The sequence below is a fragment of the Micropterus dolomieu genome, linkage group LG13 (assembly GCF_021292245.1).
Source record: "Micropterus dolomieu isolate WLL.071019.BEF.003 ecotype Adirondacks linkage group LG13, ASM2129224v1, whole genome shotgun sequence".
In the NCBI taxonomy this organism is placed as follows: Eukaryota; Metazoa; Chordata; class Actinopteri; order Centrarchiformes; family Centrarchidae; genus Micropterus; species Micropterus dolomieu.
The window spans coordinates 5,048,338-5,069,605 of record NC_060162.1 but is presented as its reverse complement, the minus strand read 5'-3'; the positions used below and the strand labels follow the sequence as shown (position 1 = coordinate 5,069,605).

The 21,268-nt window shown below is 39.2% G+C and overlaps 1 protein-coding gene and 1 long non-coding RNA gene across 3 annotated transcripts in view; one reads left to right on the top strand and one right to left on the bottom strand.

The window, feature by feature from the left end:
- Positions 1–11,154, bottom strand: part of LOC123981817 (synaptic vesicle glycoprotein 2C-like) — a 29,817-nt gene extending 18,663 nt beyond the window's left edge. For both annotated transcript variants that reach the window (XM_046067012.1, XM_046067013.1), the window contains exons 1-2: positions 10,548–11,154; positions 32–212 (exon numbers count right to left, since the gene is read on the bottom strand). In XM_046067012.1, the coding sequence (XP_045922968.1) occupies positions 32–212; positions 10,548–11,154 (788 nt within the window). The remainder of the gene's footprint in view (positions 1–31; positions 213–10,547) is intronic.
- On the top strand, positions 1,490–4,552 carry LOC123981818. Its single transcript, XR_006827834.1, has 3 exons — positions 1,490–1,554; positions 2,013–2,147; positions 4,394–4,552. It is a non-coding gene; the product is annotated as an uncharacterized LOC123981818 (long non-coding RNA).
- Positions 11,155–21,268: the final 10,114 nt, after the last annotated feature.

Here is a 21,268-nt window from a genome sequence, read left to right as displayed (position 1 = left end):
AATATTCAAGAGAAGAGAAGAGTGAACTCACCCAAAGCCAGACACCATGCGGCACAAGAGGAACATACTGTAGCCTTGGACAAAGGAGGAGAGGAAGGCGAAGAAGCCATTGACAGACATGGATATCAGCAGGCACTGTTTACGGCCCACTCTGTCTGACAAGCCGCCCCAAAAAAAAGCTCCAAACATCATCCCCAGATACACAATGCTACCTAGAAACAGAGAGGGAGAGAGGAAGATGTAAATGAACTCATAGTCTAGAGTAAAATGTTTGTTAATGAAACTGCTGAGTGAATCAAACACATATCGCACTTTGGAAAGAGGAGAAAATTTGAACTTGCACTCATTCGTGCATGTATACCCTTAACACACATAGCTTTCAAATTCAAACAAATGTCAGAGAACCAGACAACTGGTCTCGCTGCACCAAACCTGAATTACATTTATTGCCCGACTGGTATTGATGGGATTTGCCCCCATTTCTTTTTTAGGCAAGTACAATGCTGATATTTTAGACTTCAATTTTGTCATTTGATTTTCGTTGTTAAGCATAAATACATAATATGAAACAAACATTATTGACGAAGATCTTTGACTGAGCAGGACATTTTACAGTTTACAGTGTTCTCTGGTGGACAAATTATGTAATGGCAATACCGTTTTTAAATTATTTCAAACAAATATTTAGCATGTGCGCCACAATCTCTTGTTTCTCACTAGCTAATATATGCACCAATACAACCTGTTCTCACTCGCAAGTCGTCACATAGACGCATGGCCAAGACCACAAGGCATCAGGTTGTAATGCACTGGGAAGCCCTTTAGCATCGCAGTCATAGTTCAAAGCACTAGGAGTAGCCCAACTGTGTCATTTTTGAATGCTACGAGTGACTTTCACCCAGGAAACCACAAAAAAATATTGATTGTTTTTAGTTATGTACTGTTACTTAACTTATGTAATTTAACAGTTAAGTGTCGTAGTTATTTTAACCCAAACCATGATGTTTTCCTAAACCTAACCAAGTTTTTTTGTTGCCTAAACCTAACTAATTGTGATATGGCCAAGTCCTTACTGTACTATACAGTATTTGGTAATGTTTTTATATTAAAGGTTTTGCCTTTATTTTTAATGCAAGTGCTGGAGATCAATTTCAAAGTCCAAGTATCGTTGAAAGGTTTACATTTAATCACAATAAAACTAGTAAAGCATAGCTGTAGCACAGGTACTCTGAGCCAATTGTACACTGTGTCCATTACACATTAATGAAAGAAATGACACCATATTAAAGATTAACTGTTTTTGTTCTGCTGTTAGATTGGTCTGACACCCAGTGACAATGCAGGTATCAGTGGCCTTGTATTGCATTGGTCTTGGACACATATACACAGGCATGCATAGAGAGTTGAACGCAAATACACACACAGCTGCTAAACATCAGCTGATCATCATTAAGTGGTGCTTTCCAAGTGCATCAGTGGAGTAACACAGCTCAAACTGAAATTGGTTCTGTTATTTCCCAGCTATCGACAGGTCACTGAGAGGACACATAAAATGTAAGTCTATATAAACAGCAGAGCTGGAATCGATTAACTCAACCCTGTAGATCAATCTGATTGCGTTTTGAATGGACTGAAGGTATAGTTTTCCATTTTACAACTCTAATTGTGATAGTCCATGTGTCTGGGTGTAGACAGTCTATGATAGGTCGGTCTCTGATAGCAAACATTGAGGAACCACATTACATGACAAAACTTAAGTGTAAAAAGATTAAGTTACAACCGCTGCTATTCGATTGAACAGACAATTATATACTTTAACAAATGCTCCATTTTATGGAAGATGTGTTTGCATTTAATTTATCTATTGACCGATATCTAATATGGTAATTTGATATGTCTTTAGTAACCATTGTCCGTATATCAAACACTTCTTGTAGTAAAATGAAAACAGTTGACTCCAATTTAATACTGTTTGACTGAATTGACTGTCTGGTAACGTATATTTGTTAAAGTGACTGTGGGGGGAAGAGAGCAGCCTTGATGACCTCGCAGCCCTGCTTTTAAAGTCCAGGTGTCTCTTGCTGTTGCTTTCCCGCAGGAAGTCAGGGTCATTTCTCTTCCTCTCTCCGGCAACATGCAGCATAAAGGTTGGTAAAGAGGGGTGGGGGTTGTCAGGCCAGTAAATAATCCACTTTACCCTCTACGTGCTAATAAAAATGCTAATGTATGTGGAGGGGGACATGCGATTGTTTGACGAGGCAGCACCAGAAATAATGCAGACAGAGGAAAATAAGCCTTTTCTTTTTTTCTTCCTCTTTCTTTTTTTCTCCGTGTTTGAGGTGATAGGAGAGATATGCTGAAAGTAGAGGGTCTTATCAAGCTGCACAGACGTGATGCTGAGAGCTAGTGATTCATTACAGGTGACAGCCACTGGATCTATCTATGCACAGCTACTGCAGAGAAGGCTCTCCTATAGGCTGCAGGATATGAAGAGCAAGCAGCACAACCGCTAGCTTACAAATATCAAACTGAATATCAACATCGCTGCATTCTGCACAAACTGGTGACATCTTTTGATTTGTGTAGCGACACACAAACAATACATCTGAGCGCATGTATTCAAGAAGATGCTATCACAGCTCATTTGTTTTATGGCTCCTCTTTGAATGGGTTTGTATCTGTAATAAAGGGGGAGGGTAGTTCTGGTGATGGGGCATCGGAGATGCAGTATGAATCTTCCTGAGATTAGATTTGCAGGGTTCAAGCTCAGGTCAGACCTTCAAACCTCCACTTTCCTGAAGATTGCAGGTCTTATATGTAAATTAGAGAGGGTCAGTTAAAGAGGTGGTATTGTGCTTTTTGGCAAGCAAGCAGTTTTTAACTTGTCTTTTATTGGGTTATATTTCTTTTCTGTGCATGCAATAGGGTTGCAAAGTGAAAAAGCCCAACGTCCACCCCAAAGGGAGTTACCACAGAAAACACTACTCCTGAACTGCCTGAAAACAGCTTGATTGTAGTCCAGCCTTTACTTCCGTAACCTATATGCATCACTATGTATCACGCGTCATAATGCTCCTATAGCAGCTTGTGTGGCACACAATCAAACACCTAAATATGCAATAAAAATATCCTATCAAAAATAATGTTAGAGACATCCAGGCAGTCAATGGACATAAAGTTGTTACTTTGATGTAGAGGAAATGCAGTTATACGTATGACATATAACTTACCACTCTGAAACAACTTGCTCCAGTCTAGAATGGATGCTGGATACTGCCTTGCTTGACAGGACCCGCCCTACTCTGCTTCTGATTGGCTAGTAGTCCTTGACTAGGTACTGCGCATGTGCAACTCCCAACACAGATCAAATAAAAGTGAGATGCTTCTCTCTGTAGCTTCAACAGAGCATTGAATACACAGAGTGAAAAGTGGTGCTGCAACAATGACAAAAATATGGTGTTTTTTGAAAATTAAACCATGTTAACCATCTTTTCTGGTACAATCCCTAAATAAAATTTTGAACCTGAAATGAGCATAATAAGACCTCATTAAAATTAGTGGAGCACAGGGATAATCATTGTGTTTAACTGTTTGGCCTCATGCAGCTACATTAACAACTGAATATTGAATATATATCATCAGAATAAAATATATCAAAACACAGGTTTTAAACCTGCCATTAACCTCAGTCCTTTAATAGCAGTAACATTAGTTAAGGGATCACTAAAGTCATTATAATCCATCCTGAGGGAAACATGCTAGATTAAAACTTTGGGGGTCAAAGTCAGTAAGATGCATCTTCTGGGGACCATGAATGTCTGTACAAAATAGCATGGCAATCTATCCAATAGTTGAGATATTTCAGTCTGGTGTGGAGGACTGACTGACAAACATTACCATCCAACATAAAAACATATTCTCCAACTTAGTCCTGGAGGTATCATGCCAAGTGTTTAGCTTATCCAGAGTGACTAAGACACTGTTTCTACAAAGATAATACAATTCTTAAATGTGTTAAATGCTGCGGGCACCACAAATTCAATTCCATTTACAGCAGTTGAAGCAGAAACCTCTGGGCAACTAAAACCAGAAACACCACGGTTTGACACCATAGTCAATCTTAGTAAAGTTGTACTGAGCCCTGCTGAACTATAGCGCTAATCTTTTTCTTAAGCAAGAGCTCCCAGCAGACAGTGTCTATGCTCTTTTTAACGGAACACTATGCCGTTTTTCTCTGCATCCAGAGGGGCTCTTTCAGCAAACTCTTTTAAGTTTCCCCTGCCAGTCTAGAGGCATGCTGCTTTTTTTCTCTACATTAATTAGCTCTTATGTGTAAGTGTAATTCTCTCTTGACACCTTTCTGCTCTGTTTTTTTCTCCACACCTCCATGCAGTGTCCAGGCATGGATGAGAGGAGAGCGCAGGCAGGCAGACAGACATCAGTCAGCTGAATCAAGCATGAATTTCCTCAGCGGGAACATTCAGGACATTATGTAAGCGCTTCAGGATTTCAACAGATGAGGGGAATCCCTGAGGACAGTGTGTGATTGACAGGTGGGTTGCAGCAGGGAATGAGAGCTGTGGGGGAGGGCAGGGGGGAGTGGACCCACAGGACCGAGCACATTCCTTGGGTATTAATTACATCAACACCTGCTGATTTGTTTTCGGACTGATGGAGTTCACTCAAAATACTCAGACTTTTGTCTCATTTACAATCATCTACATGTTTACAGCATACTATGAGAACAAATTGTAATGTCAAAAAAATCTTCAGACCAAGTAACATTCACCTGATCCACAAACGCAGTGAAACAAATAGTCTGGGAACAATGCCATCTCTCTTTTGAAGGGAATAGAAATATTATTGACTCTCTCTTTTTTGACGATTTCTCACATTAGATTGTTTGCAACAGGTATTACTCATAGCTGGAGGAATTTTTAGCAATTAAATGTTTCATTTTTATTTTTTTGGAAATGTAATCAAATCAGTAATAGCTGACAAAGCCATAATTTCATTTGAAACTCTTTCAAGTGGGAGTGATTTTTAACTGTTGTTCCATTGCTCAACATCACGCTGTCTATAGAAACAAAACATGCCCAAGTTGTAGCATTCAGGAACAGGAAATAATTTTATCCCTTTTTTATCACTCATTTCTGTGCATGTGTGTGCACGCAGCCTAGTACTTTTAGTTGAAAAAACTTTGTATAGCTGCTATAATGATCATATATGACAATGTCATCTAGTAATGATAATGACGCAATAGAAATTCAGGGGCTCAGAGTCAGTTGGATACATCTGTTGGGGACCATGAAAGTCTGTACAAAATTTCATGGCCATTCATCCAATAGATGTTAAGCTATTTCAGTCTGCATTGGAGGACTCATAGTGCTTGCTCATGGAGGAAGCACGATGAGATAACTGTTGTTGTGAATAGGAGCTATATAAATAAAATTTAATTGAACTGACAGACTAACATTGCCATCCACAATAAAAACATATTTCCCATTTAGTCCTGGTTCTTTCATGCTGTGCAGAATGTTTTTTGCTATTTCTGATCAGGTTTGACAGATTTCTGTCTCAGCTGCAGACTATTTCAGGATGTAGGCATCTCATTTCTAGCATGTGCATGACATTAGCATTTAGCATGGCTGTCGACTCCAGGCTGCCGACATGCTTGCCAGCGTTGCAGCCATTTTGCCATTGGTTGGTTGACACTTAATCTTTTGCCCAAAGACGAGATTTTCTAGATGTCATCATTTTTCAATGTCTTGTACTTATAATTGGCAAATGCTTAATTGTGAGTTGTTGTTTTTTACAATATGACCTACATGTGGTATCAAAAAACTGTTATTCATAGAACATCATTTGTCCTTCTATTCAAAACTGAAACATTTAAGATTTCACTTTATGGATGCATCTTTTCTCACAGATAATAGTAAAGAGTATGATCCCTCAACACAGTGTAGCTAATTACACCAGCTAGAACAATTATATTTTTTTAATGATATGTTGATCAGCTAATTAGTCACCCAAAGAAACCTAAAGAGTTTGATCATTGACATCAGCACAGTGACAGAGAGATCTTACAAGGTGAATTCTTCACTTTTTATTGTCGCCCACTCTTATGAATACTTCATACTACAAGAAACACACAAAAATTGTGACTTCTTTCTCTGGACAGTGAATGTGTGAATAGATCCCGTGGTGGTGTTTTGTTGTGAAGGAGAAAGAGAGGAGGACAGTGAATGAAGAGGTGGTAGCAAATGTTGTTGTCCCTGGGCTTTTTAATTAGCTAACAGGCTGCAGAAGAGCCTATGTATTACTGCATTGTGTTGATTAACTCAACTGCACTGTTAATGGTTTTTGTGGTCTTACAGGTAAAGTAACCACAATACGCAAAGCAAAGGAGACTGGCATCACATCATGACACAAAGCGCCTCCATGCATTCCCCTAATGCAGATGTACTCCTTGAGATCTGCAAGCATGCATTTTACTGAACACTGAACATTCTCAAAATGCTAACTGTGGCGCAGGAAAACATGCACAGACAAATTAGAGCTATATGTGGTGGAAGATAAAAGAGGGAGGGGGGCATTGATAGGAAGTATATAAAAGCAGCGCTCTCCCTCTGTTTCTCTGGGGACGTACGTGAGCCAGTCTACCATAGCTAAACTGCAGAGAAGCACAATGCTGCAGAGATTAACTCTAGCCCATATCTTCAGATCGCCTGCATGGAGACACAGAGAGAGTGTAAGAGAGGGATTACAGCAGGAGGGTAACAGAGAGGACAGACAAGAGCAGGTAGAAAAAAACTGGCACATCCCATATCTCGATAGCATCTCACCTTTTATATAATATGAAAGGGAAGGCAATTTTTTAAGAAAAGGCACTGTATTTGGAATAGATTATGGAGATAAATGCTAGTAAAAAGTATGACTGGATTTCAATAATATAACTTTTTTATATGGTCATAAAGAAAACTACAAAGTGTAATGACAACAATGGAGACTGGTGATGAATGAAGATGTTCAGAACTGCTCTGGGAATATTAGATAAATCTATACAAAGCAGTTTTTTGTTAAAAGGTAAATTTCCATTTCATGTTTGCATTTTTTCTTTATTTTTTTATTTAAAATGATTTATGTGCATGCTATTCATTATTAATGCATTTCAGAATATTCCTGGCAGGATTTAGTCTGGATGTGGCTGGTAACGGCTCTGAAAACAGTCCACTCAGGATAGTTTTGCTACATTTGAGCACCTTCAGTGCTTCAAACAGCTTTGACTCTGATGAGGACAGCCTGTTTGCACTTTTCAGTGCTCCATGTTAACGTGCTTTCTTTTGAAGTTTGCTGTCATTACTAGTGCTGTCAAAGAACAACCGGATAAACCTTTCCTACCATACGTTTTTAAATTTGGTCTGCATTGGTACGTACTGCTTTCAAGAACAACTCTCATCTTCTCAGCATTATATATGACTAAGCTAACTGCAAACAATCAAGATGGAAGCATTACGAGCTCAAATAAACAAACTCACTGCACTGTGTGACAAAGTTTAGTTTGTTTTATATACGTTCTCCTCTGGGCTCATCTGCACACCACCATACGAGACTCTACTGCTACTGATCCCATACTGTAGCCTATATGAGAATATAAGAATAAGAAGAGACCACTTGGGGCTTCAATGGCAGGTGTTTTGCCTATTGATTTAAATACTTTAATTTTCCCCAATTCATTTGTTACTTCTGCTATTGTAATGACACACAATATTATACAATGATCTCAGTAGGTTAAAACACTGATTCTTTTGAACAACTTATGATTTCAAAACTTAATATTTTGGAAGGATAATGAAGCACATTGCTTTACTTCCATTGTTCCGATGTTTCTTTATAACGTTATTTAATTTATTTGGTTCTTAGGCACATAATGTGCTTCAGTTATTTTCAATTAGGATTCATTTAATCTGAATGAATGCACTCATTATAATGATTCTAATAAGCCCCATAATGCTCAAAACTTGGTCATTCTGTACAATTTCAGCTAAAAAATTTGACTCTGCTGGATGATCTCTGTATCATTTTCTATATTTAATTATTTTTCTCAATTATTTTCAGTCTCTTTAAAGCCAGATGTCCACTGAAGAGGCTCTTATTGACCTCTTAAAGAGTTGCTAACTGTCACAGAGAAACGATGGTAAAAAACAACAATCATTTCTACTGTGTAAGGTTCATTCCTCTAAGTGCATTCACAAGTGAGCTTATACACACATCTATTATTTATGCGGTGTGTGAGTGAGTTGGTAAAATGACTCATTCTTTCTATTCTCTCCCTCCTGTCTCCCACTGAGAGATGAGTCAGAATACGGGTGAAATCTGGGTGAATAATAAAACATCCTGCCTCTAAAAAACAAACAAGGTTAGCGTTCTCTTTTTAGTTACACAACCACACAATCATATTGTGAAAAGACAAAAAAAGATGTTTGTTTTTTTCTTTTGATGTTTGAATGGGAATGACAAGTGACTAATGCTCTAATTTAACACTGTATGTTGAGAAAGCTGACCAGTGCTATGCAGCTATTTTTAATATTAGTGAGAGGAATAATGAAGCCAAATAACACACATTCAAACATACAAACACACAACTCTTCCCTAGTGTGGGAGAGATCCATCTAGCTTCACACACCTCCTACTCATGTATCCAAATACCTGGTGCTATGACAACCCATTGGCAAACTACTAAAGCAGTGAGATTACATTTGAAAGTGTCACCCACCACTACTCTCCATGCACAACCCTGCATGTCATAAACAACCCACAGCATTAGCAGATTGCTACAAGTGAAACACATTTCATCAACACCCAAATATTTCTATCAGTCAGATCCTTCCTTCCAAAGGCATCAATCAGAATCCGTTTCTATGCCGGCAACGTTGACTTTCAGCTGAATCTGTCGCTTCTGCAAGCAGTGCCAGATGAATTTTAGATGGCTCACCATACCTAAAAATCACGATTTCTCACTTACTAATAAGCTATTCAGGATCTTGACTGTGTGACAGTCACACTATTCTTGGCAATTAATCCAAATCTCAGACAATTCACATACAGATTCAGAACATGCGAGATGAAGTTAAGTGCTTTAAGCTTCACTCAGTAAATCAATATACATGCTGGCTGTAACCTGCTTCCTCTTTCCATCACTGAACACAGGCACCACTGTTTTCCATCATGTTATGCTTGGTTGTCACTGTAAGTACTGTTTAATCCTATTAAGTAGTGTCTTTTACTGTAAATTTGAGGCTTTATGGTCAGATGTTTTCTGAACCTGATTTTAAATCGTAGGTATTTCTTTATAACATTGAATATGTATGACAAAATAAGAAACAATCAAAATAAAATTCAGGATAAAAAATATTCTTAGAGTTCGATGCAAAAACACATCTGCTTGTTTGTGAGGGTGTGGTTTGATAAGATGTAAATGTTGGTCAACGACATCTGTAATTTGTATTTAGTGCTAACGTTAAGATAATATTAATACTGTATGTAGCAGCTGAATGGTGCAGTAGCAGTGTTATATCCCTGTGAACAGAAGGTCAGAAGTTCAAACCTCTGGTAAGTCATTTTAGATACAAGTGTCTGCTAAATGAGTACATTTAATGTTATCAAGCTAAAGTAAGCTGGTGAACTTGGTGAACATTATACCCACTTAACATCAGCACATTAGCTTTATCAGCTTTGTGAGCATGTTAGCATGCAGATATTGGCATTTAGCTCAAAGCACCTTTGTGCCTAAGTACAGACTTACAGAGCAGCTAGCATGACTCTAGAGTCTACAGAGTCTAGACTCTAATTGGTGCAAGGAAATTCCACTTTTTTCAGTTGAGTCTTGCCCACTTCAAATCAGTGACAAAAGCAGGGATGTAAACAAAAATCTCTCAAGTGAAATAACCGAAACTGCTCTAGGATGTCATCACTCATATTACGAAGCTGACAACACCAGGTTGAATGTTGATGGTGGAAAGAAATTTGGATGTGATTTTCAAGTTGCTCTTTAGGCTTCTGCATTTTATCCAGCCTCCACACATGTGAAACTGATGTGAGTACAGAGACCCTAAGGCAGTGGTTCTCAAACTGGGGGGCGCAGAAACCACTTCAGGGGGGTCGTGGCTGTTGAGCAGACCTAAAGTTGCATGAATATGATTCATGTGGTGACACACACAAACAAAAGTGCCCTGATGCTAGCAAGAATATTTTGCTAATTATTAATGATTGAAATTAAATCCACTGCTGTTGGGGTAGGGGGTCTTGAATTTTTTGGCTTCTGAAGGGGGGTGTGACAGAAAAAGTTTGAGAACCACAGCCCTAAGGGGACCTGGGCAAAAAATGATAAGAATTTATATAGATGTTTATTTATAAATATTTATAGCCTAGGTAATTAGTTTTCTTCTTTTGCACATTAGGTGTAGTGTATCTGTGATAGACTGCAAATAACTTGGAGAAGTGTGCATATTTTACCAAGTTATTTCCACTGTAATGCAAATCCTTACCAAGCCATCCGGCACCAGAGTTGGGGACACACATGTCTGTCTCTGCACTGGGCAGGACAAAGCCCACTACGAACACCTCCACGCCGTCTGACATGAGCGCCAGCCCAAGTACAAAGAACAGCTGCCACTGGAATCTCCCATGGCCACACTCCTGCATGATCAGCTCATACTGCTGGGCAAGCTCCTCCTCATCTGCCTGTCTCTCATTTTCCAGCTCTTTGCGGCTTTTTAGGCTGTCAGAAACAGGCTGGCCCAGAGCCACCTGACCGTCCCGCAGCTTCCCATCATTGTGGGCAGGCACGCCTTGATACTCCCCCTCGTAGATCTCATCTTCATCGTCGTGGCCCTCTGTGGCATCACTAGAGGCCCCTTCCTCATCGTTCGCAGCGTTGTCAGCATAGTGACCATCTTGCTGAGTGTAAGTGTTGTAGTCGTTTTCTTCTTCATCCTCATTCTGGAAACGGTTATAGCTGCGATGAGCTGAGTATTCATCTGAGGCTCGATCAACAGTTTTGCTTAAATTTTTGGCAGCTTGCCTCTTGGCTTCTTTAGCGATGTCCTTGGCGCCTTTAACCAAGGAAGTCCTGTTGTTATGTGTTTCATCCATCTTGGCACGAGGGTAGCGGCACTGAAAGTCTTTTAATTCAACTCTTTTGAGCTTTTATTCCACCAGGTGCTACAAATGTAAGCTACCTATTTTTCTTTCTTTCTAGTCTACAGACTTACGGCAGTTTCTTGTTGCTGAAAAGCCACTCAGCTGCCAGGAAACTAATGATTAAGTAATGATGTCTAATTCCATTGGATGGCTGAAGCCGGACAGTGCTGAAACGGAGACAGTTGATTTAAAATTTGAGAGATCCTCAGACCTGTCAGAGCTCAGTAGAAGAGACCATCAGCCTGTAGGGACAGAAGGAGAAAAGCATGTTTAGCTTGATTAAAGGCTGTCTGTCACAAATTCTTGACAGCAGTATTTCTTCGCACAGTGAAAAGAACTTCAAAAGAACATTTTGACACTGAGCCCAACTTCTCATTGAAGCCAATACAAACTGTAATCTATTAATGCTTTACTTAGAGGGGAATAACAAATGGCGACAAAGAAGAAAAAACTGTGGAATCTCACTGAGCCTTTTCAGACTAAAAATGATCAAATGATTTTAGTCTTTGATATTTTAATTGTAATCTGAAAGAACCACAGATGTGTGCATCAAATAAGTTTTATTATCTTCAAAAAACAGTGAGTTGATGCAAAGTCAGTGACACCTAAAAAAGAGTTGAATAAGCACATTTTAGTATAATAATATGATGAGCTTCGCCAAGGTTAGATTTATTGCAGGGATCTTATGTTTGGATGTATGCAGCAGGTGTACTTAATAACCTGCATGTGTTGTTGATTGTTTAGAAATAGAGACAAATTTTCTAGAACTTTAGTGAAAAATGGGTACAGTACCCTTAAAAGATTAGTCCCTGACATTTTGTCCACAAATACTAATCTTTTTCAAACTGTAACACAACTACATGTGCCTACTAGCTTTGAATTACACAGAGAAAAACAGCTGCTTTTAACCCATCAAGAACATCAATTATCCAAGTAGATTAAAAATATGTTGAAACAACTGTGATTGATTGCAAAAAAGCAATATACTGTAATGGCAATAAGTCTGTTAGCTGTCGGCCAACCAAGTTTGCCAACTAAAAACTGCAATCCCAAAACAGAATTCCATTTAATTAAGACTAAAAGTATTTCTGGAGTATTTCCAGGACAGTGGCACTCAGAATATATAATATAACACACAAAGAGTCTTCTAGTGATTTGTAGTCAGTCTATTGATGGGCTCTTTCCTCCCATTATTAGTTTGGTGATGACAGGACAGGTAGGTCTAATCATGGACTGTGATGAACCAACCCTTATGGATGAAACACCTTGAAGCATTGAGTGGGGACATCAGTCGGTAAGACATGTTGTCATTACTGTACTCATTAAGAGTACCACCAGACACATTGATGGCCGCTCAGGACCTGTAACATCTCTGCATTGTGCAGGAAAAGACAGCAGCAGTCTGAAAAAAGTTATGGTGACACCCTTAACCTTCACAACACTAGAGTTTGGACTTGGTGCAGTGGTTTGCAAAAGGTGATGAAATGCACGAGTGCATCTCTGGCTCCTCTCTCATCCGTACAGAACAAAACCAGTTGTGGAAGCACAATGAACATCATCAGTGACCCTTAGCATCAGACAGAAGGCATTTGATCCAGGTGCTGAAATCAGGATCATCATTTTCACCCACACTAGGCAATTGTTTTCAGCAACACAGACAGACATAGTTGGAAACTAGCTGGTGAACATAGTGGAGCATTTAGCAGCTAATGAGACAGATATTTCCCTCAGGGTTTGGTGGAGGCCAAAAAGAGAGTTAAAAGGACAGCGAATATTTGACTTACATGTATTAGTGCACCTGAAACACGTCTCCAATGTGAATGCTAATGTTTGTGTGTTTGTGTAATATGTCAATGTTGTGATTACCCGAGTCATTCCAGAAAGTCATTGCATCCAGCAAAGACATAGCATGACACATAACTCCGTAAAACCACTGGTTTAATTTTAATAACTTTTTTTGAACGAACGTTGTTTAGTGAGCTTTAGAGAAGCTGCTAGGAAGATTTTTTCTCCTTTTGACAAAGCCAGACCAGCTTTTGCTCCCTCCTTGCAGTCTTAATGTTAAGCTAAGCTGGCTGGCTGCAGCGTCATGGTTTATGCACAGACATGAGAGTGGTATCAATCTTCTCATCTAACTGCAAGAATGCAAAATGTTAACATATTTCTTTAAATTCTGTACCTCCTGTCCAGTTACAATTCTTGTTGAATGCAGGAACTTAATTGCTGCACCTTCTTTTCATCACACATGAGTTAATACTGAAATTCTGTTTAAAAATTTGTCATTATTGCTTTGTTACTGTTTAAATAGTGAAATTCAAAATTCTTACTAAATTATTCATACATTGTTTTGCAGCACTATTTGTCTTATTGCATTGTTTTGTTTTATATAATTTTATTCTAATTACAGGCTTGCATTGAATGTGGTATGCACATTTGTGTCAAGTCAAATATAACTGTATTATGTCAAATTAAATAAATATTATTCATACCCGACATGATTTATGTATTAAGCATTCAGAAATATAGCATTCTTTGAAATTTGGCTCTTGTGGCCATGTTTTTTGTCAGGATTTGTTCATTTCTGGGTCATGTTTCTAGGCTGGGAATACATATCAGCCTATATGACTGAGTCCCCTTAGGCCCTCTCCACTGTGACAATGGCATGGCCTCTCAGAAGACCTGTCAACACATCAGGCCCAAAGACGGCTGCAGGAGAAACACCAGCAAGCTTTGGGCCCTCACATTACAGTCCAGAGCAAAAATATACTACACATGCAAAACACATGAAGTAGCATTTTCATGGCTTGCCATTTGACTAGAAAACACTGATCTGATATACTCTTCATCTTCTTTCATTAATGTCTGGGATTAACATATTGAACATTAAATTCTCTATAATTAATGCAAAAAACAAACAGTTTTTTTGTCCCGAAAACTCTAACAGAGTAGTACGTCTAGCAGAATGCGTCACATCAATGTCATGGGTCACATTCAATTTCATTCATACCATATATCAGTCATTTTAGCTTATAAAAGTAATAGCGTTGAACCAGGGCTCTCAGTTTTTGGATCAAGTAGCTCATGAAAAATAAGGTGTGCTGCATTTAGAAGCTGTCAGGTGTGTATTTATTTAACATTTATCCAAATGTAAGTATCGGATCGAATTTGGTTTTGTAGCTATACCCAATAAGAATTTGGATATGGATTGGTGTAAAAAAAAAAAGTAATTTCAAGACCTATAAATGATGCAGTACCTATTTAATGCCTCTTGTTAACTGTAACCTCAAGATGAATAGCAGTCAGTGGCATCTGCTAACCAAAAACACTAACACAAATGCAAAACAAGCTGAACAGTAATGACGTAATCTGTGAAATGATAACTGACATGTTCAGCACAATTGTCTATAGTTTCAGTTAGCCAAAGAGGAAATATCTCTATAACAGGCCTTGAAATAATAAGCACTCTAGTAGCACTCAATATCATATGTCAATATCACAATGTCAATAGTGGAAAGAAGATACGATACAGTCATATATGCTTGGGATATGATTGTGTCTATCAGCAAATAAAAATAAATATCCATCTTTTCTACATTAGGTTTTACATGCTATTCTATTTGTATCTGCAGTGCCCGGAGTGATAAGCATACACTGAGGTGTTTAGACTGGGTTAAGTGCCCAAATGGACTTTGGCAAGTTGATGTATGGTGTTTCTGCTCACCTTTGCTCCGCCGGATTAGATAAAACATCAGTTGAGATCTATCATTTGAACGTAAGCGTCGGGGCTCCACAGCGACATAAAGCAGCCCAAGAGATTTTGGTGCAATGCAGCAATGAAATGAAGTAGGAAATGTGTTCTAACTAACTTTGTGCCAGGCCAGATGATGAGACACGGACTGCCCCTGGCCATGGATGCATATAAACACAAGGCCAACTAGAAAAATCACCCCATCCTATTGCTTCAGGACAGTAAATTAAAAGACTTGTGAGTCATTTTTCAAGTCAGTATTTTGTTAAAATGAACGCTGCTTGAGGGTTCAGATGTTTGTATCTTACTTGGTTTAATCACCTCTCAGCTTTTATTTTTAAAATTCAAATAAGTGTCCTCAAAGGGCATTCGGTGCTCAATAATTCAATTCAATTCAAATTAGTTTTTATTGGCACGAATGTGTAACAACAATATTGCCAAAGCATCATACAAACTACATAAGAACAATCAACCCCATACATTTCATTTAACAAGTAATTAAAGCGTATGTGTGTTTCAATATATGACACTGTCCACACAGGACAAAGAACAGTATTTGTCTAAATGACTTTGGGTAATATGCTTGTTTGGTTTCTTGCCGACTGTTAGAGGAAAATGTTGGCAGCACTCCCATAACTGTGCTTTAAGTATGGACCCAGAGCTGAGGGCTAATTTGCTGGCTATTTCCCCCTGCTTTCCGTATGCTTATGCTAAGCTAAGCTAACATCCTGCAGAGTAAAATTTTTATAATTATATCAAATGACAGCGTGACAAACAATTGTGACAATATGACAAAAGTGTCGTTTGCATAGATAAACCTACAGAGAATTATCACCCAACTCCGCGTCTCCTCTGTCTTTTTGGAGCTTTATAGTGAGTTATTCAGCTTTTTAGCTTTGCAACTGGATCCTGTTTGGGTTCAATCATACCCCTCTCATAGGTCCAATCCCAATGTCACCCCTAAACCCTAAGTCCTGAACCCTCACAGACTTAAGTAACTTCACCTGGTAAGTGACTGAGTGCAAGCTTGCATGCTGTAAACGGGAACGGGACAGCACTTTGCCACATTATGACGTTACCTTGACGTAGCTGAAACACAACGCACACTTTTTATTTTATGTTTTTGACTGAGTTTTATGTCCTGCAGGCGCTTGCCCTACATAGTGGAGGAGAGGTAAATGTCAATCTACATTTGTCAGTAATCAATGCACTATAGTTGGTCAAAACAGCATCATAAAGCAAAAACTAAAATAAATAGTTGAATAAACTAAGTGTGTAATAAGGTGATTGCATTCCTCTAACTTCATATGTTCTATGTACCATTTTAAATCCTAAGAAACATTCTAACAAATGAACATCAGCGTTGGTTTCCTTGCTTATTTGTTTACCGTTCTTCTTCTTCTTCTCTTATAAAACAGATTTGCTGTGTCTTTTCTCTTGCTTCCGAGCTTCCCTGGTAACCCCCCTTATATCACGCAATGAACTGTGGGCACTTCCCTCAGGCAAAGTCTGCAGAAATGCGGACTTACAAAAAGGGTGCAAAAAGGCCTCTATGTCCGCGAGGAAGTCCTTGTGCACTTGGCGATTTGACAGTGGGACAGACCTAAGCCCTCACGGACTTACAGGGAACGCGCCTCAAAGTCTGTGGGTGTGGGATTGGGCCATAGCGTTGTTTTCAACAGCAGCAGGAGGTAGCTGTTTATTGGGGAAAGGCTCTAAAAAACACTATATAATATCTGCTCAGCAGAAAACACCAGACAGACACAGTTAACATGGAGGAGATTGGAGCATTTAGCTGCTAAAGAGACAGATATTTCCCTCAGGAGTTGGTAGAGACCAAAAACAGAGCTAAAAGAGAGTGAATGTCTCTGATCCATTAGATGGCCAGAAACATGACTTCCAATGAATGAAAATGTTTTTACATGTCTGCTGGACATGTACTGTACATAAGTGCATACTGCTTGCTAATGGCTGGCCGTATCAACTGAAAAGGCGATGATATTGTGTGATGTTGTGTTCATAACTTGTTTCTGCTAATTCCAAGAGGCCAAAAAAACTGTTACTGCAAGTTTAAAGAAAAGCACAACCATAAACCAAACCATACATGTTTTGTAATTTAAAAAGACTTGTTGCAATATAAGACGGTTTAAGATGGAGGCCTTCATGCACAGTAACACCATGTCCTATATCCATACACAACAATTTTAGAGCTTTAGATTTTGTACCTTTTATACAGCTGAAAATAGTCTTAAAAAGATATTACAAGACTAGACATGTTTTCTAGGTACCTAAACACCGTCTTCTTTGCACTAATTTCCAGCGACGCAGCTCCTCCAACTGAGTGCTTGACGTCTGAGACTAAAGGTCAGACTCTGTGATAAACCTCATGATATGCTCTGAGAGTTTCTGAACCAAATGGCCAAGAAGAAAATAGCCAATCAACTCAATACACTGTAACACTGAACTTTATATAATAGAGGGGAAATGAATATTGGCGCATAATAGGCAGCCAGGTCTGTGTATAATCCCTGGTCTCAATTCACCACCTCCATGCTGATCTGTGGTTTCCCCTCTATGACTGTCAGTCTCTCTTCCCTTCTCCCTCCTTTCTTTCTTCCTGCTCTCTCTCTCTCTCTCTCTCTCTCTCTCTCTCTCTCTCTCAATCTTCTCATCTCTCTCATCTGAGTACGCCAAGTATTTCAAAGTCATCGTCATGATGGCAATGCGGAATATGAAAGATATCCCTCTTCTGTTGACATTTCATTATTCATTATAGGCTAACCATTCTCCTCCTTGTACAAATGGTAATTAATGCTGACATTTAGAAGCCTTTCATGGAGTTTGAACTCCAGAGATGATTCTTTAAAGTCCAAATGCCCAGTCCTTCTTTGAAGCAACCTGTATGGTGTTTTCACACAACATATACTGCTGATGTAAGGGATACATACGGTAAATACAAGACGTGACCACATTTCAGCCCACAACCTTGGCCTTTCTCCCATAAACAAGCAAGCTAATATTGTTTATGGCCGTTTTTATTTCTGTTTTTGATGGCGACTCCGTTCTCCTTCCACCATGATGCTGTGATTGGGGTTATTATAAGAGCACCCTTATGATGTGATTTTAGCAATCAGCAAAAATTCCTGCGATCTCTGAATCAGCAGTCCACTGTGAGAGAAGAAATGATTTCCTCGCAGTGGTGCTGTCATGGCCCACTGACGCCATCCAGCTACATTCATTAATCACTCACGCACACGCAGTAGATGCATGAACGCACACAAGCATACACTCTGCAGGTGCATTCTCTGGGACATACTCATACTGTGCAGGGTGAAATGGAGAAAATGTTTTCTGCAGGACATTGTATGTATTACATGTATCTTTCTCTGACTAAATTGTGTTTTTGAAGTGTGGAATAGCAGTATTAACACGTAAGTCAGACAGAGTAGATCCCATATCCGCATGCGACATTCTGGTTGACAATATGTAAATGCAAGTGGTGTGTGCAGAGCCCTACAGGCTTTCTGCGGTGCCCACAGATGGCTGCAGTGAACATTTGCTAATGCACATCATGTGAATAAAACTGCATGCCAAGCTTAGTAGATGCTACACAAGTGAGGTTTAGGTTTTGACAGAAATAGCGCAGGACTTCCTATGCAGTAATAAAGCCTAATGTGCAATATGAGTTCAATCTAAAAGATAAATTTAATCTGCTTTAGGTCTGTTAGCACGAGCCTTACCCTTAAATTAAACTATTTAGACCAACTTTAGCCCTGTATGAAAAGACACATCTCCCTCATTCATTTAAATGAGGTCTTTTTGTTGACGCAGCATGGGTGCCAACACAGAGGGCTCTGACGATGGGCAAAAAAGTAGAACCTGGTTCAACTTTGGTTGTAACATCTTCCACCAAGGAGCCAAGTTGGCCAGTCAAATACCTGCAAGCACACATTCCTGGTAGATAACTTAATGGTTTAAAGATAATAAAATGGTTCATTAGGGCTGTCGAGATAACCGCAAAATTAAATCACTGAGGATGGCAAGCACCGCAACAACCACATTGTTCATACTTTACACTTCAGGGCGTGCTGAATTAATATATTAGTGCTTCAAAAGTTCCACAACCGTAACAAGCTCTGTAACGGTTGTGTTTTGTGTTATTTTATTGTTTATTTTAAAGGTTACCTAATTTGGCGTTAGCCAGTTGCGCGGCTGATCTGGCTAGCAAGCTCAGCATGTTGGACTAACGTTGTAATCTTGAGGGACAGTCGAGAGAAACTGTGAACGGTAAGCCTCATTTGTAGCTCAACAACTAACAAGTGTAGTGTGTCGGATGCCTGCAGCTGTTCTTCATGTTTCTTTCTGTGAAAATTTAGTTATAACGACAGCCCATTCTGCTCCCCACTGGTCACAGTCTGTATGTGTGTGTGCGTTGCTGCGGTATGTAAATTGACTTGATAGACATGCCCTGACAGTAACGATATAGCTAACGTTGCGTGTGAAAAAGGCACGGTCAAACTACAAAAATGAGTTTGCTTGGCAGGTGCCAAGCAAATGTATAAAAAATCATGATAACTTCCCAGAGCTGTAGATCAGACAATTGTAAAATATTGTGCAGTGTTTTGGTGTCTGATAAGCCTTAAAACTCATCTATCTATATATTTCACAGCCCCTTGTGTTTTTTTAATGCAGAGTTGTTTTGTGTCACACCAACAGAGCTGCTGCACAGGCTACCAGCCATGTTGCTGGAGTGATCTTTTGTCACTCAGCAAAGCCCCTTGACTTTGTAAGTTTTACCATCCAGAACAATGCCAAATCTGTGACCCATGTATCACGTCTACTGCCCTAGCCAATGGCAAATATGCCACTGGAAGTAATACACAGCTCGTACAGTGAAGGAAATTAAACTTAGTCATGTCTGTAGTTAGTGGAAAATGTCACACAATCTGTGGAAGCATTAAGCTTCACTGTGAGCAAACATATTATCATCACAAATTAAAAGTAGACACTGAATTCAAGAGCATAGCTTTGAAGATCTGAAACTTAATATCTTATCAGGCATTGGAAACATGTGCTCTGCTTCCCCAAAAAGGGGAAACAGGCTGGTGAACAAGCACTTTAAAAACGCAGCCTCAAGAGGCTGTTGAAGTAGCATGCCGGGAGAGCAGTGGAGTGAGGGTTCAGATTAAAATAATGAACATACACTACATTGTACAGCAGCAGCATGCCTTACAGCTCAGAGATCCACTGAACACAAATGAAGGGCAAGAAACACATAAATTCATATATTCACAAATGCACTGCTGCAAAGGGAACTATCAAACAACACAGCACTTAATTTGGGTTCTCCTTCTGATGTACACACACACACACACACACAAACACATACAGCTTGCTGATTGCTTGTATATAATGATGGCTGTGAGGCTTTACAGACTGCAGGAGTTTGACCAGCTGCTGTGGGGGTCCCAAACTGTGATTTGATGGTAAGAGAGTGTGTGTGTTTGTGCGCCTGTCTGTCTTTTCTGTATTTTTTGTCATACTTTTGTTTTGTCAATATAAGTGTAGGGTTAGGGTTAGGGTTCTCCTTTGATATTTATTTTACTGAAAATTATTTTAATTCAACCTGTAGTGTTTTTTTTTTTTGGAAAATGAAGTTATTTGCCTGTCATATGACAAGATGATTTCAATGTACCAGCTGTAAGCTAGCTAGCAATGGATGTTCCGTTATTCCGTTTCTGAACGTTTATGAAGCAGATTTGTAAAGCTCCAGGACAAGTGCATATTTTTTGCTAAAGTTGGAAGATTCTCAAGTCTTCATGCCAGGAGAATTAGCCTCTAATTGAGTCTTTACATTAACTTTGGATGCAACCGTGCTGCCTCTAAAGGTCATCTTGCGTTCTGTCTGAACCAAAGACTGTATATAGAAAGTCTATGTCACTCGCTTCTGCTTCTGTCCCATGGGACCTTATTTCAGAAAAAATACAGTGGGGGAAAAAAGTATTTGACCCCTTGCTGATTTTGCAGGTTTGCCCACTTACAAAGAATGCAACAATCTACAATTTTAATCATATGTACATTCTAACAGTGAAAGACAGAATCCCAAAGAAAATTCCAGAAAATCACATCATATGAATTTATAAAAATTGATAACCATCTGATGAGGAAAAACAAGTATATGACCCCCTACCAAACAGCAAGTATTCTGGCTCCTACAAGCCAGTTAGTCTTTCTTTAAGACACAGCCCCAATCCCAACCAATTATCTACATCAAATACACCTGCCTCACCTCGTTACCTGTATAAAAGACACCTGTCA